We start from the raw sequence: 17,468 nt of genomic DNA on the forward strand, positions 1-17,468 counted from the left end.
AATACTGGGTACACACCATCAGTTTTTTTTTTTTTCGTTCAACCCAGTGGCTGAACTAAAAAAACTGAAGAGCTTGGGAGGAGTTCGCTGTACTAACTATCCGATGTTAGTACAGCGATCTCCCTGCTGAACTATTGGGTTCTGACAGGAGGGACTGCCCCCCCACGTTGAGCAGATGCCGATCAGATGCTGGTTTTTCAGCGTTCCCATTTGACAGAAGCCAGCAATTCAGCCGGACAGTTGGATGTGCACACGGGCCGAATGTTGTCTGGTTTCTTTTGAAGCAGCTGATACCAGTCAATATTTAGCCCATGTGTATGGGGCATAAATCTTTGGTGCATTCTATGCCAGTTAAAGTGATACTAAACACACTGTTTAATTTACATAACTGTTTGATCCACTGTACATGTTCCTTCTATTTCTGTATATGATTATTTTAATTAAAAAATCTAAGTATCTTTTTCCTAATCAATATACAGCTGTCACATGACCCAGCTCTTTTTTGCAGCCTGTTTGCAGGGAAACAGAGCAGGAGGAGCTTCTAGTCCTCTGCTGCTGGTCACATGTTTAAAATAAAAAAAACAGCCTATACAGAGTAAAAATAAATAATTAATATTAATAAACGGCTTTAAATTATCATACAAATATAAATTTGAAATTAAATCTTTATTATTTTTTGACAATAACATAGTGTGGGTGGATTTCTGCCAGTCACAGTCTGTGTCACGCCCTTCCAACCTTTGTTCTAGAATACCAGGGATGTAAAGCCTCCATCAATCAAGATGTAATATCCCATCACAAAAGTGTTTAGCTGGTTAATGGGTATGGAGGAGGGGGATAGCTGGCTGTCATTTACCACTGTGTATACGCCCACGTGTGATTCTATAGTCACATGGGGTGCTCAGATGTGATAGGAAGGAAATGCTCAGCATAGAAACTCACTAAAAACCTGAGCATGTGTAGCAACTGCCAACACTGCTCTCCAAAATTCCCAACTGTATTGCAGACATGAAACAGAAGGGGGAGATAGAGAAAAGCAGGATCAATCAGGTTTTTGGCAGAATACAGAAAAATAATCCCATAATGACTGTGTGAGTGTAGTCAGCATGTAATACAGCATTTAGTGATAGTTTTTAATGATGTGGGTTTAATGACACTTTAACCAAAATCAGTTGATCAGAAACTTCATACCAACTTTACTTTCTCCATACTTGTCACATTAGCCCTCATCAAACCTATACATTGTGGAAATGTGCAGTAAAATGCACACTCTGTGTAATGTGTTGTGGTGCTATTCATTTATAAAGACACTCCAGCACACAAGTACACTGGGTGGCAATGAACTCATGCAACAACTTACCACATAGCATACAATGCTCTACATTGTGGTGCAGTGCTTCTAAAAATGGCCTAATTTTTGGGTCATTAAAAATGAATGGGTTACACAACATATGTTATCACATGACATACTGCATGTTTATGTGTGTAGGGTTACACAGCACAGCAGACTGCAAAGGTATGAAGGAGACCTAAAAGCCAAGGAGGTCTTTCAGAAGGAGGTTAGAAATCACAGATGAAATAATTGATCCGTGATCAATAAATCTGGCTAAGCACATTGAAGTCTGATTGTACAATCTCATTTAGATATGGATCTAAAAGCTCAAGTAGAAGAGCTGGTTGGGGCAACTGGTCCCTTCATTTCACTCCATACTATATGTCAATCCATTGCCCTCCTGGGGGATCCACAACAGAGAAGGGTTCTCCTTCTTCAGGAGGGTCCTTGAGTCTTCAGAGTTTTACTCTAAAGGAAATCCTTACAAGACAGCTTTTAATGGTATTACTGTCCTTTCATTTGCTATCACTTACCTCAGAAAAAGTGGATCTATTGCTCCAAGAAACATGTTGGATAGCACCGGTTTTAGTAAATCAACTCCAATGTTTGTGCTCTACTGTTCCTTCTAACAATACAAATCTTTAAGTTGAAAACAATGTACTTCCTATGAGGTTTTACCTTGACAGTTGTGACGTGGGGATGATGAGTGAGGGGGAGTCAAATGCAGAGCTCCCTCTGGGGGCTTATTTGAAAATTTCTACAGGTAACACAAAAACAAAAACATGGAAGAGTAAGCATTAAAAAACATTGAGCCATTTTAAATCCCATTATATTTTTCCCCCATATACTTCCCCACCTATGGCATCTGTTTTTCTAATGGCTTTCAATTATCTCCTGCTCTCATCATCTCTCATGCTGCACTTGTGTTGGTAAATTACCTCTCCTGTAATATTCTTCTATCTTTTAAGCTTTTAAAGTTGTCAATGGATTCTTCAACTGCATTTCACTGAAGATGGCTACCAAATTTTATAATTCTCTATTTATTTGAATTGGCATCTCCATACCTGACCATTCTCCTGTTTTTCTTCATTAAATATATACCCAATATATATCATTATTATTATCCTCACTGCAAAAAACATACATGGGAGACTGGTCTCAACAGCACTGATACCTTATTATGTTTGTAACTAGACATGGCTGACTCTTTATGTAAATGTGTGTGTTATCCTTTGTTTCTGTGTATGCTACATTATTGTAATCCTTACGTTACTAGCGCTCCCTGTGTGTGTGCATATATATATAAAATTATTACAAAAAAGTGAAAAGTATTTGTTACAGACCACCCACATAATAGAGAGTTTTTTTAAAGAACAAATATGAACAAATGAAGTGAACAGATAGATTTGGAGCATTTTTGAGATGTGTTCTCTTTTCAACACTTTGTTTCCCAAAAAATAATTTATTATACATACAATAACTATCCCCTATGATCCAAGGGTCCTCTTCATTCAAAACTACCCTAGGAAACCAGACAGCAGTTGAAAGCTAGAGGGCTATTTGACTACCACAAAAGGCCACTACTTCCAGTACTCAAATTCGTAGACATGTACTGTATATTCATATGCTGTAGGTGTACATGGGTATATCTTCTGCAGGTCCCAGTTCCCCATTTTTTTGGACAATCAATAAGCTGTTGACCAAGACTGGTTTCTGTGTCTTTAATCCTGATAAAGTTGCAGAGGTGTCTATTCTGGCCACTGATATCCAATAGTTCATCTAATTGTCAGCTAATCCTAATGACATTGAAGTCAAATTAGCCAAAATATGGAGATCACTTCATTCTTGGAAGCAAATTTATTATGCCTGTCACGCATGAGTTCTAAAAGTGTGTTTGAGGACTTCTGAACATATATTCAGGAATGCTCATTACCTTGAGTATTGTTACTATTATTATTATGAGTAGTAGTATTAGTAATGGTAGTAATAATAGTAATATTTTATTTAGTATTTTTACATTGTCATGGACAATCAATAATCAGATCATGTTGGATGATTACACTGTAGAGAACTAAGAATGATGCTGGCGTATTGTTGCCCTTTTAGCAGTATACAACGTCTTCAGAATTAGTTACCATGGCTGGCTGGTAAACTTTTTTCATGCTGTGTTTTATACCAGGTCATTTTATATATCTTATACAGGCTCAGATTTGTTTGTATCACGTGACACACTGGGGTTGATTTACTAAAATTGGAGAGTAGAAAATCTGGTGCAGCTCTACATAGAAACCAATCAACGTCCAGGGTTTTATGTCAAAGCTTAATTGAACAAGCTGACATTATAAGCTGATTGGCTACCATGCACAGCTGCACCAGATTGTGCACTTCCCAGTTTTAGTAAATCAACTCCATTAGCTCCTTGTTTTGGCAAATTGTATTTTTTTGTGATTAAACTGTCCATCAACATACAGATAAAAAAAAAGTTGTCACGTGTGTAATGATCAGCCTGCAGACTGCGCCTCCGCTGGATAATGCTCAGTACTGCAGTTTACTGTTACTACAGCTGCACACCTGACCTCCATCAGAAGTGACTAAATAGAGCATAGAACATTCATTCTGTGCCTTATCAAAGGTGCCCTTTTGCCACATATCTGGCCACTTCATGCTTTCCGATCACTCTTCAGTATTGGCTTGGACTTCCCTAGCTTTCTGCTTTTGTATACCACCTGCCCTGAGGTTCATTCCCTGACATTGCTTGCTTGCCAGCAGCCCTGATCTCCAGGCTGTCAATACAACTGGGCCTGTTTTGAGCATTTTGAGTTGCTATTTTTGCTCTTAGTACCTAACTAAATCAACAGAAAAGGTACAGTGGAAATACACACTGTTCCTCTGGGTTTGGAAAAGTTTGGTCACATGAACAAATGTGACTGGGCACATTTTAGGTGCTAAGACAAAGTTCCATTCGCAGTATGGAATTGATGAACATTAAAATTTGGATCAACTTTCATGATATTTGGAATGTAATATTTTGCTCTACCCAAGAAGTATTCCATTTATGAAGTAAGAATTTAAGGTAGTTCAATGAAGAGCAGGTCATATTCCAGCACACCAAAAGTAACTAAATAACTTAACAAGTTACATTGCAAATGCACTTAACACATTCAATAATAGGGAGGCTCCATCTGATTAGCATTCTTGTTATGTAGTTGTGCTGTTGGTGGGGGTGTTGAATCTGGAATGTCATTGTACTCTCTTCTAGTGTTTGGGGACAAACACTGCTATGGGGGGAACGTGTGAAAGGGCTCTTGTCATGTCAGTGAATGAGTAAGACTGCAGTTTCAGTGTGTTTCAAGCAGGGAGGCTGTCATTCACCGATCTAATGCAAGCTAGTGGAGGCCAAGTCAGAGGAGTCTGAAATACAGTACTTTTTATTCATTGTAGCCCCATTTAAAGAACTTTTTAGGAAATGTCCTGTTTTGACGTGCCACACAATTAGTCACCTAATCTGCCCCAAGCAAGTGCAAAGTGTACCTAACCACAACAATTGTGTGTTATTCTTGTTAGGTGCAGACTTTTACATGTAAAAGGTGCTATAAACCAATCAATTTTCTATAGATTCAAGCATGGAGGATACTGTCATGTTTACATACTGATGTATGAGTGCATGAGTTCATGAATGCCTAGGGGAAAAAAAGATCTACCCTAAAACATAAGCAGTAATAAGTAAAATGGGGAGAGAACACTAACATCATGGTCAATATATGCTTTGATTAATAATTCTGTAAGTGATATCTTATATGGTTAAGATATCAAAATATTACAATATGTTAAAAAAGAAGTTTAACAGAATAAATATATTATAATGTAATAAGTTTTAACATTCTGAAGAATAAAGTTGGATGTCACTGTATAAATAAAGCAAACAAATTGTGAAAGCTTGCATCTGCTTAAAGAGTATAAATCTGCAAACAAGTAAGTATAAATCTGCAAGCAACTTTATATATATATATATATATACATATATACATATATAAAATCAACAATGAAAGGGATACAATACCAGTGCACACTGACCTTGGATTTAATGTGCGGCTTACCCACTAATATAATTATTTCAGTTTGTATTATATTTGCAAACGTGTGCCAGTCATTTTATTTACTAAAAGTTACCTTGCTGCTTTAACACACATAAGTTCTCTTGGACCAAAGATGCATAAATATTACATATAATATTACATATAATGTATAATTAAATGTGTATGTGCACTGTATTTTAGATGTGAAATCTATATATTTGAGAAATACATTGGATTTTGTACATGATATTTTCTATCTTCAGAACTCCATTTGTTAGATATGAGATCTATATTAAATAATATCAGAAGGACAAGTGGCAATTATGGAAATCCCAAAATATAGATATTTAGAACTGTTTTTTTAATTACTATTAAAAAAATATTTATAATATCTTGAAGACTCCAATTATTAGATTACATGCACTGTTTGTTCGATGATATGAGATCCATATTAGGTATGAGATGACAGGAATCTATATTAGGTATGAGATGGCAAAGATCTATATGAGGTATGGGATGATAAATAATTTTGTATAGAATGTAAGTAGGACAATTGACAGCACCGAAAGGACAAGTAGAATTCACTCCCCAGTTAATGTAAGAGAAAACATTTGTATCTTGAAGACTCCAGATGTAGATTAAATGTATTTGTTAGATTGGTATGAGATCTATTTTAGGTAAAGTATGAGATGATGGAGATCTATATTTGGTATGATATGGTCATAATAAGATCATTTTCTATAGGGTTATCAGCACTATAACTGACTCAAAATGTAGACAGTTGACTTGACTTTTGGAAGACAAATATTTTGTATTTTTAAGGCTCCATTGAATACCTTAAAGACTCAATGTATTGCATTTTTTTCTTGTCTTTATTTTTACTTATGCCTTGCTTGCCAAAAACAACCATTATTTTGTAAACAAATAAAAACCCAAGATTTGTCTTCCTCTCTATAACTAATTTGACTTTAAGCCTCTGTTTTAAGAAGCAGGGTGATTTACAGGTGTACTCCCAGATCCAAAGCATTTTTTTTTTCCTTTCCAGCCCAGCAACCTTAATGATCAGGTCTGAGCACCTTGTTTGGGATTCACCAGACGCCCCTAGTATTGTTTGTGATACTTAGCAGGATATTTGACAGGATGCTCCGTAGAGTGGAAGCTTTGAAGGAACAATGCAATGCTCTCTGTTAACAGATGGGCAACGCACTGCCCTCAAACAAGCAGCCACCTACATATGTGAAGTAACAGTATTTTAGGAACCTTAAACTTGTGTCGTTCTCAAATGCCATAGCTCAAACAGGCCTAACATCAGTTAAATGAAGTGAAAATTGTATTCTTGTCTTGATAGAGATGAAAATGGATTTCTGGTCATGAAATAGATGCAGTTGTCACTTTTTTAAAAAGGTGTCAGCAGTTTGCTTTAGAGAGTGAGGTGCCAATTCAGTATGACAGTAAACTTGTGATCTGAGCAATCAATAAAATGCTTCAATAACTTCTGCTTCATTACACTTATAATAAGAGGCTATAGATCTGTGGCACATAAAATTTTGATAAAGAGAATATGTAAGACCTCTCGGAGAAGTGGGTTAGCCAGTACAATAAGTGCAATATTGCCATCTAGAGTTTATGGGCATGTAATTCCTCAGTGAAGACTTAAAAAAAACAAGGATCAGTGTTTTCTGCTACTTGTCAGCTTATTTACTGTACATTTGTTCTGGTTATGTTATGTGGCTGTTTTCTGTTTGAACCACTTGTGTTGTTGTATTAGCTTAGTTTCAGAAATCATCTACCTACACGAGTACAGATTTTGTGTATAGAGTCATGCTATCCCAAATATAATTCAGATATTGGTAAACGTTGGTATTGAATTACCCACCAGCTTCTTAGGGGCTCAAAAACACAAGCGTTCTGTTGTTGCACTTGGCATACCCACTAACTGTTCATTGATCCTTGGCCTTTCATGGGTGTTGAGCTGAATGAGTTAGTAAACACAAAGGGGTTGATTTACTAAAGGCAAATAGGCTGCTCGCATTTCAAGGGAATTTGCACTTTGCAAGGGAATAATCCTTATCTTCGTGAATGTGGTTAAAATTCACTTTGCAAAGAAAACCAAAACACATGCTAGGTAAATAAAAATAATTAAATAAAAAATAAATATATATATATATATATATTTAAAAAAATAAAAATAAAATATATACATATATACAGTGGGGCAAAAAAGTATTTAATCAGCCACCAATTGTGCAAGTTCTCCCACTTAAAAATATGAGAGAGGCCTGTAATTGGCATCATAGGTAGACCTCAACTATGAGAGACAAAATGAGAAAAAATATCCAGACAATCACATTGGCTGATTTGGAAATAATTTATTTGCAAATTATGGTGGAAAATAAGTATTTGGTCAATATGAAAAGTTCATCTCAATACTTTGTTATATATCCTTTGTTGGCAATGACAGAGGTCAAACGTTTCCTGTAAGTCTTCATAAGGTTGGCACACACTGTTGCTGGTATGTTGGCCCATTCCTCCATGCAGATCTCTAGAGCAGTGATGTTTTGGGGCTGTCACTGGGCAACACGGACTTTCAACTCCCTCCAAAGGTTTTCTATGGGGTTGAGATCTGGAGACTGGCTAGGCCACTCCAGGACCTTGAAATGCTTCTTATGAAGCCACTCCTTCGTTGCCCAGGCGGTATGTTTGGGATCATTGTCATGTTGGAAGACCCAGCCACGTTTCATCTTCAATAACCTTGCTGATGGAAGGAGGTTTGCACTCTAAATCTCACGATACATGGCCCCATTCATTCTGTCCTGTACATGGATCAGTCGTCCTGGTCCCTTTGCAGAGAAACAGCTCCAAAGCATGATGTTGCCACCCCCATGCTTCACAGTAGGTATGGTGTTCTTTGGATGCAACTCAGCATTCTCTCTCCTCCAAACTTGACGAGTTGTGTTTCTACCAAACAGTTCTATTTTGTTTTCGTCTGACTATATGACATTCTCCCAATCCTCTTCTGGATCATCCACATGCTCTCTAGCAAACTTCAGACGGGCCCGGACATGTACTGGCTTAAGCAGGGGGACACGTCTGGCACTGCAAGATCTGAGTCCCTGGCGGTGTAGTGTGTTACTGATGGTAGCCTTTGTTACGTTGGTCCCAGCTCTCTGCAGGTCATTCACTAGGTCCCCCCGTGTGGTCCTGGGATTTTTGCTCACCGTTCTTGTGATCATTTTGACCCCACGGGGTGAGATCTTGCGTGGAGCCCCAGATCGAGGGAGATTATCAGTGGTCCTGTATGTCTTCCATTTTCTAATTATTGCTCCCACAGTTTATTTGTTCACAACAAGCTGCTTGCCTATTGCCGAGTCAGTCTTCCCAGCCTGGTGCAGGTCTACAATTTTGTTTCTGGTGTCCTTCGACAGCTCTTTGGTCTTCACCATAGTGGAGTTTGGAGTGTGACTGTTTGAGGTTGTGGACAGGTGTCTTTTATACTGATAACAAGTTCAAACAGGTGCCATTGATACAGGTAATGAGTGCAGGACAGGGGAGCCTCTTAAAGAAGAAGGTACAGGTCTGTGAGAGCCAGAAATCTTGCTTGTTTGTAGGTGACCAAATACTTATTTTCCACCATAATTTGCAAATAAATTCTTTCCAAATCAGCCAATGTGATTGTCTGGATTTTTTTTCTCATTTTGTCTCTCATAGTTGAGGCCTACCTATGATGCCAATTACAGGCCTCTCTCATCTTTTTAAGTGGGAGAACTTGCACAATTGGTGGCTGACTAAATACTTTTTTGCCCCACTGTATATATATATATATATATATATATATATATATATATATATATGTGTGTGTGTGTATATATATATATATATATATATATACATATATCAATTATTATTATACAGGATTTATATAGCACCAACAGTTTTCTCAGCGCTTTACAATATAACGGGAGACATTACAGCAACAATACAGTTCAATACAAGAGGGTTAGGAGGGCCCTGCTCCTTGGAGCTTACAATCTAAGATATATATATATGTGTGTGTGTGTAATTTTGCTTGCACATGATTGGCTGATGAAAGTCAGCACAGCTTTCCCACATCCATTAAAGGATAAGTTCACCTTTGAAACATGTCACGTGCTCCACCCGTATTTAGGGTGGAACATGTAGCATGTTCCATCTTCTGCCTCCTCTTCCCCCTATTCCCCCTCCCTGGGACAGCGGGCAGGGGATCTTCTCCCTGTACCCACTGTCACAATTTAAAAAGAGCGCGGCCGTACAGGGCTCTGCCCACACAGTCACATCATTCATTCACAGATTTCTGTGAATGAATGAACTACATCTACCATCTGCGTCGCGGTACAAGTGGCCAGCGGCTTGCAGTTCTCGATAAATTGCAAGGGTGCCGGTGAGCACTCTTGTAGTCTATTGATTCTTCCTGCCATTGAGTAACTGTCTGAATGCATGAGATACAGGCAGACAGCGTACTGGCAGTCTGCACGATTCAGACATTTCACCCCTGATCTGCTGATCGCAGGTGCAAAGCCTTACAGACTGCAGTGTAAAATAATAATAAATACCTGCAAATGTTACTTGCAAAAAGATGTGTATTTAGTTTTTTTTGAGAACTTTATCGCAAGGCAAATTTCTTTGCAATGTGCAAATTCCATTGCAAAGTTATCAGCCTTTTTGCCTTTAGTAAATCAATCCAAAATACTCATAGAAGCAGTGTATGCTTGGGCAAAATAAAGAAAAAACGAAGCAAATAAAGTACATCTCTCCAATGCAAGCACATATCTCCATGTTTTGTCTCTTTAAAACACTGCAAGTATAAAAATTACCTGTTGACCATACTATAAATCCAGGAAGCTCCTAAATTCCTGTGTACTCTGCCTCTACTGCTCTGAAATGCCAAGCAGTGTTATCAACCCTATCAAATTCAGCTCTGTGAACTAGAACACTTACCCCTATGAGAGCCAAAGAGAACTATTTGTGACTTCAAAGACCCCCAAACTATGTCTTAGGGCTCATGTACCATAGTCATGTACTCAGGGCCGTGGATAAAGGGGTATCACTGGTCCTCCTGTACGGGGCCGAGACCAGCAGGGGGGCCCAGCAGCAGTGTGAATTGGTTGTGGGCAGGGAGGGTGATCGGCACAGCAGGGGGGAGGGGGGCAATTGCTGGAACTGATCGCACCATACATTTCTCCATGCTTCCCAAGCCCCCCCCCCCCGTGTGCCCCCACCCCCATAATGCTGCTGGCTTCTCTCCTCTCCTTCCCAGCTGCAAATACACTATAGGATCCTTATGATAAACAATGGGGGATGGGTCTGCAAATATATCACATTTACCAGCCCCTTCCTTTATGAACACAACTAGTGATTAGTACTGATCACTTACTGTGTTCATTCATAACTGAAGCATAGTAGACTGTGTTAATTTGGGGGCCCTGTCACATTGGCTGTATGGGGCTTCATGGTTTCTGACAGCGGCCCTGCATGTACTTAGTTACTAGAGTCTCCAGGAACTAGAACGTACTACCATTTTTGCAAACATCTGCAGTAAGAAACTGCAACAGTTCTCAATCAAGACCAAAAATGAAAATGCAAATATACATACATACAGAGGAGGATGCTTACCCATAGAAGTGTCGTTTTTTTGTGACCACAATAACATTAAAGCTACATAATTAAAACCAGTTTGGTTCATCAGCTGCGTCAAATGCATTCCTCCTTTTCCCAAAGTGTAAATACTTTACAGAACTGTTACTCATAATAAAATGTTGACTTTATATCTAAGATAAACTGCTAAGCCCTCATTTCCATCTTTAAACCCCCCCAAATGCTGATGCCTGCAGGGAGCAATAGCCTTGGTACGCTGAAAGTGAGTTTGCACATGTACTCCCAACCTGTCCATAGACATTAGATGACAGTCTCTCAACAGATGGCCTAATATATTTGGTGTCCCAGCAGACCTTGCAAGCTGAAGCTCATCTAGAGGTGCATAGCTTTGCACAGGGTTTAAATCCTTCTCCGGTCACAATTACTTTTCCCCTAATTAGTTGGACTGTAAGTGTGGACAGGAAGCTTCTCTCAGCTTTAGGGGGGTTCCATAATCAGCTCAGATATGTGTATGGGCAATTTTAGGGCTGGAGCAGCTGGGTCTTCTTCTGCAAGCCAGTGTCCGATTGCATGCGGTTATGTTTTCTCCAGGACTGATGAAGCTCATATATTGCATTCAGTAACATTAAGGTCCAGTTCACACCACATGCAGTCCAGTGCATTTTTTTTCTGCATCAAAAAGGGATAGATAGTAGGTTACGTGGTTTCCAATGGCATAGTTCATACCAATGCAGTCAGTTCCAGTTTTAGAAAAAAAAAAAAAAGAATATGCTGCATTTTTTCTGCACTGAACTGTACTGGAACACAGTAAAATACATCAAAAATGCCCCGGAACACACCTAAACAAACAAAAAACACACATTTTCAAATTTTTCCTAATGGGGAGAAAATGCCCAGAAACGCATAAAAATATGTCAAAAACGCATATGCAGAAATGCATTCAGACTGGATTTCTATGGTGTGAACCGGCCCTAAATTAAAAAAAAAACTAGAGCATGCTGCATTTTTTCTGCACTGAACTATACTGGAGCACAGTAATATGCATCAAAAATGCACCGGAACACACCTAAACTAACCAAAAATACACATGTCCTAATTTTTCCTAATGGGGAGAAAATGCACCGGAATGCATAAAAAAGCATGTCAAAAACGCATATGCAGAAATGCATTCAGACTGTATTTCTATGGTGTGAGCCGGCCCTAAATGAATACTGTAGATGTCATGTTCATCGTTTTTTGTGATCCAGGCAGTCCTGCAAGGCAGCATAGCCAGGTCTTGGACTCACAGCACTACCTAGTCCAGGACACCCCTCTTCCCCAGGATAGTTTCTACAATATGAAACAGCAGCACATTGATTTAAGTGGTTAACACTCCAGTCACACCGGGTACAACTTGGCATGCAATTTGCATGCCATGCGACTTACAAATCGTATGCCAAGTTGCATTCTATTATCCGCTATTAGAGCGGTCATATCAGTGCGGTTCCGACTTGGTCGGAGTTGCACCAATTTCTAAAGTAGTGCATGCACTACTTTTTGTGCGATTTGCATACACATCTGTGTCAGATGTCTATGCAAAAAGTCATTTTTTCCTTTTGCATTCATTGAGGGATGTAGGATTCAAATATAACTGGGTTATACTGCCACCTACAGGAGTATTTGGACACAAAAAACAGTGACCAGCCTGGTATAATCCTGGATATCTTTTCTCAAATTTTTTTTCTCAAGAATATTTTTTCTGCAGTCAAAACTGATCTGCTTGAACACTGGTCTCTTATGCAGCTATCTGGAGTGGCGTATCCTCAGAACAACATACCTGAACCCCGCTGGCTTGTACAACTGCTGGGCCTGCTGGAAATGTAACTTTCAGCACTGAGCTAGTGGTTCTTTTGAAGGCCTTTGTGTTCTGTGCAGCCTGAGCATCAGGAATATTTATTAGAACTGTTGGATATCATCATTATCCCTAACTTTTTTGCATTGTTCTCTGTGTAAAGGGAGTCAACTCTGAAAAACTGAATGTTGTATCAGGCATGCACTTTGCGTTTACAATGTACTTTTTCAGTGTGAGGCAGCATCTTTCTGCCATTGCTGCTTTTCACAAGAGGCTCGTAGAATCACGAGCTGTTTGGTCGAGGTGCAAGAAAGAAGCTTTTACTGCACCAATGCCACAAAAAGCCCAGTTACAATATGCATGACAACACCTTGACATGCCTAACCAGGCCTTTTCCTGTCATTGATGCAGTAAAGGCTTCTTTCTAGCACCTCGACCATGCAGCTCATTTTTGTTCAAGTATCATCATATTGTGCTCCTTCAAAACAACCACACTGTCTTTTTCCAGAGCAGCCTGTATTTTTCTTGTGGTTACCTATGGGTTTCCCTTTGTATCCCAAACAATTCCTCTGGCAGTTGTGACTGCAATCTTTCTTGGTCTACCTGACCTTGGCTTGGTATCAAGAGATCCCTGAACTTTCTACTTCTTAATAAGTGAAACAGTACTGATTTGCATATTCAAGGCTTTTCCATCTTTATATAAAGTTCAATTACCTTGTTACTCAGGACTTTTGACAGTTCTTTTCTGATCCCCATGGCTCAGTATGTAGCCTAGTCAGTGCTTCCACGTAAGAGCTAACAAACCCATTGACTATTTATACGCTGACACTAATTGCAATTTAAAAAGCCACAGATGTGGGACATTAACCTCTAATTGGCATTTTAACCCGTGTGTGTCACCTTGTGTGTCTGTACCAAGGCCAAACATTCCAGGGGATGGAAACTTTTGATCCGGACCATTTGGGTGATTTCTGTTATCATTATGATTTAAAATGGTACCAAACAACTGTTTGATAATAAATGGCTTCATATGATCATCACCCTTTAACAAAAGAGCATTGTTTGGCATGACCAGTCATATTTTCAATATCAATGCCAAAATTTCACAATTTCTGCCAGGGTATGCAAACTTTTGAGCACAACTGTATGTCTCCAGGTGCAGAAATCCTCTGGTGAAAGCAAAGGATGCTCTGGTGGCTCAGTGGGATCATTAAAACCTGATATACGCTTTCCTTCTCTGACACCCCTTCTTTGTCTGCTCCACAGGATTGTGGCAAAGGGCATTCTGGTGATATTCATTGCTCAGGTGGTGGCTCAGGTTGATATTCTGACCTGGCAGACACTTTGTGGGCTCTTCCAAATCACCCAGATTTTCTAGGTCTTGAGAGACAGGGACCTCTCTGAATTAGTGTTTCTCACACTGTTAAAAGTTACAAAGTCTATGTCCTGCAAGGTCCACCATCTCACATGGACGCCATACTTCACCTGGTGTGAGGAAAGAAAGTTTCACCCCATCAAATGATCTGTGGAAAGAATCTTGACCTTTTTACTACCAGGCCTGGATCAGCATTTGCCCTAAGTACCATCAAGTGGCAAATCTTAGGCCTTGCAATCCCATTCTATTCCTATAAGACCACTACCTCCTATACTTAGGTTAAAACTTTTGTACAGGGTGTTTCTCATGTAGTTCCTCCTGTGCATCCACACATGGCTGTGGTATTTGAGTTTGGTTCTGTCGGCACTTGTGGTGCATTTTAAATGCTCAAATTGCTTGGAATTTCATGTGTTTGGTGACATCAATTGGTTCATATAGACACAAAGGCAGCTGCCATAATACCCATAACCTGTGTATCTGAACCCAGGAAGAAAATGTAATACATTGCAGCTCTAAGAGTCCTCATATGTCGGTGCTGTATTACTTAGTTTTGGGGGTTTTTTTACTTTCTTTCCCTTTATTTGTTTTCTCTGGTCCTCCTGTCCTAGGGTGACACTCGCTTCATCTATGGAGGAGTGTTTTCTCTCTAAGACAAGACTACAAAACACCTCATTCCTTTCTATTCCTAATAACATAGGGGGATGTGTTCTGTAGTCCTCAGAGATAGGTGGAAATAATGTAACTGATAAGTGCAACACATGTTCAGGATGTTATCAGATTTCTGGCAGGATCAAACAGATATATGTTTTTTTTGGTTATCCAACAAATATAGGGTTTACATATACTTTTAGCGATGGAAATCTCCACAGTTGGAACACAAAAGCAATTGAAACCTAAGAGGGGTTCTAACCTTTCTACTACATGCGTTAAATACACATAAACACACAGGCTTGTTGGTAGAAAATAGAATTGCGTGCACATTGTGAAAAAATAAATCGCCTTGGAACATAAATGTTGTGTCATGAGATACATTTGAAGGACTTCAAAACTCCCATAACATTAGCCAGACACCCATCTATACATTATTCCTCCTTTGAAAAAGCTTGGCAGAAGGACATATGATCGATTTCCTGAACACCCACAGGTATTATTTATAAGAAAGCATTCACACAAAGACAGCGGCTGGTTAGAAGGAATAGATCTGACATCCTATCTGTTCTGTCAACCGCCTCTGCCCCTCACATACAGCCTACACCTCCCACCACAGTGCTCAGTCAGAGGCATTTGTGAATGGACAGGAATATCAATGTTCTTCCTCTCCCTGTTGTATTGAAGCCACATTGGCAAGATTCTGAAAGGCCTCTGATTGATTACTATTATCCATTGCTATAGACTTGGAATTCTTTTTTTTTTGTGTTAACTGTTTGGGAACCTGCATTCTAGTGTTGCAAGTAAGTAGGTCTCTACCACCTGCTACATGGAACTAAATGACTGTTTTGAGTCAAATGGAAAGTAATGACTGGCTGGAGTCAAATCTGTTACCATCACATCACTAATGTCAAACTTAAATATATGTATAAATAAATATATGTGGCCAATCCCTTTATTGGCTTCCACTAACCCAACGTATAACATTGAAAATACTAACCACAACATACAAAGCCATCCACAACACTGCCCCTAGCTACATCACCAACCTCATCCGCAGATATCATCCAAATTGCCCACTACGCTCTTCCCAAGCCATCTTGCTCTCTAGCTCCCTTGTAGCCAACTCCCACACTCGCCTTCAGGACTTTTCCAGAGCCTCTCCCATCCTCTGGAATTCCCTACGGCAGTATCTCCGGTCAGCCCCCACCCCGTCTGCCATTAGGCGATCTTTAAAAACTCACTTATTCAGGGAAGTCTACCCACCTCCACCTAAGAACTGTACTTGCGCCACCTCCATCATCCCCCACAGCTATCAACTTTTCTACCACCTCCCCCTTTAGATTATAAGCTCCACGAGCAGGGCCCTCCTATTCCTTCTGTACTGAAATGTATTTAATGTTGATAAATGTAAGGTTATGCACTCTAGGGTCTAGGTCTAGGGTTGTCAATGGTGTACCCCAAGGTTCAGTGTTGGGACCCTTACTTTTTAATATATTTATAAACAATATAGGGTCTGGGGTTATAAATCCCATTCCAGTCTTTGCAGATGACACCAAGCTGTTCAGTGGAATAACGTCCTTACAGGATGTCTTCAATTTACAAGCTGACCTCAATGCTCTGTTTAATTGGACAACTATGTGGCAAATGAGATTTAATATTGATAAATGTAAGGTTCTGTACTTGGGGGCTAAGAATATGCATGTATCATACATACTGGGGGGGTACAACTGGGGGAATCAATGGTGGAGAAGGTTCTGGGGGTTCTGGTAGATTACAAGCTTAATAAAGGCATGCAATGCCAAGCTGAGGTTTCTAAAGCGAGCAAAATCCTCTCTTGTATTAAAAGAGGTATAGACTCCAGAGAGAGAGATATCATATTACCCCGTTACAAATCATTAGTAACACCTCATCTGGAATATGCAGTTCAGTTTTGGGCACCAATTCACAAAAAGAACATTGGGGAACTGGAGAAAGTACAGAGAAGGGCAACCAAACTGATAAGAGGCATGGAGGAGATCAGCTATGAGGAAAGATTAGAGGAACTGAATTTATTCTCTCTTGAGAAGAGGAGATTAAGGGGGGATATGATCTCCATGTATAAATACATCAGTGGTTCATATAGTGAACTCGGTGTAGAGTTATTCACCCTGAGGTCATCACAGAGGACGAGGGGGCACTCTTTGAGTCTGGAGGAAAAGAAAATTATTCTCCAAACATGGAAAGGTTTCTTTACAGTACGAGCTGTGAAAATGTGGAATAGACTCCCTCAAGAGTTGGTTCTGGCCAGCTCAGTAGATTGCTTTAAAAAAGTCCTGGATTATTTCTTAGATACACAGAATATAACTGGATACTAACATTTATAGGTAAAGTTGATCCAGGGAATATCCAATTGCCTCTTGGGGGATCAGGTAGGAATTTTTTTCCCTGCAGGAGCAAATTGGATCATGCTTTGCTGGGTTTTTTTGCCTTCCTCTGGATCAACTGTGGGTATAGGATTATAACTTTTTTTTTTTTTAATGGTTGAACTGGATGGACTTTTGTCTTTTTTCAGCCAGACTAACTATGTATTGT

General features: G+C 39.4%; 1 protein-coding gene across 1 annotated transcript in view; it reads left to right on the forward strand.

The window, feature by feature from the left end:
• LOC149465259 (doublecortin domain-containing protein 1-like) overlaps positions 1-12,903 on the forward strand; it is a 192,380-nt gene extending 179,477 nt beyond the window's left edge. The window contains exon 9 of the mRNA XM_089673492.1: positions 12,769-12,903. Within this exon, the coding sequence (XP_089529618.1) occupies positions 12,769-12,903 (135 nt within the window). The remainder of the gene's footprint in view (positions 1-12,768) is intronic.
• Positions 12,904-17,468: the final 4,565 nt, after the last annotated feature.

This window comes from Staurois parvus, unplaced genomic scaffold (genome assembly GCF_062004578.1).
Source record: "Staurois parvus isolate SC_StPar_1 unplaced genomic scaffold, SC_StPar_1.0 ptg000138l, whole genome shotgun sequence".
Taxonomy (NCBI): Eukaryota; Metazoa; Chordata; class Amphibia; order Anura; family Ranidae; genus Staurois; species Staurois parvus.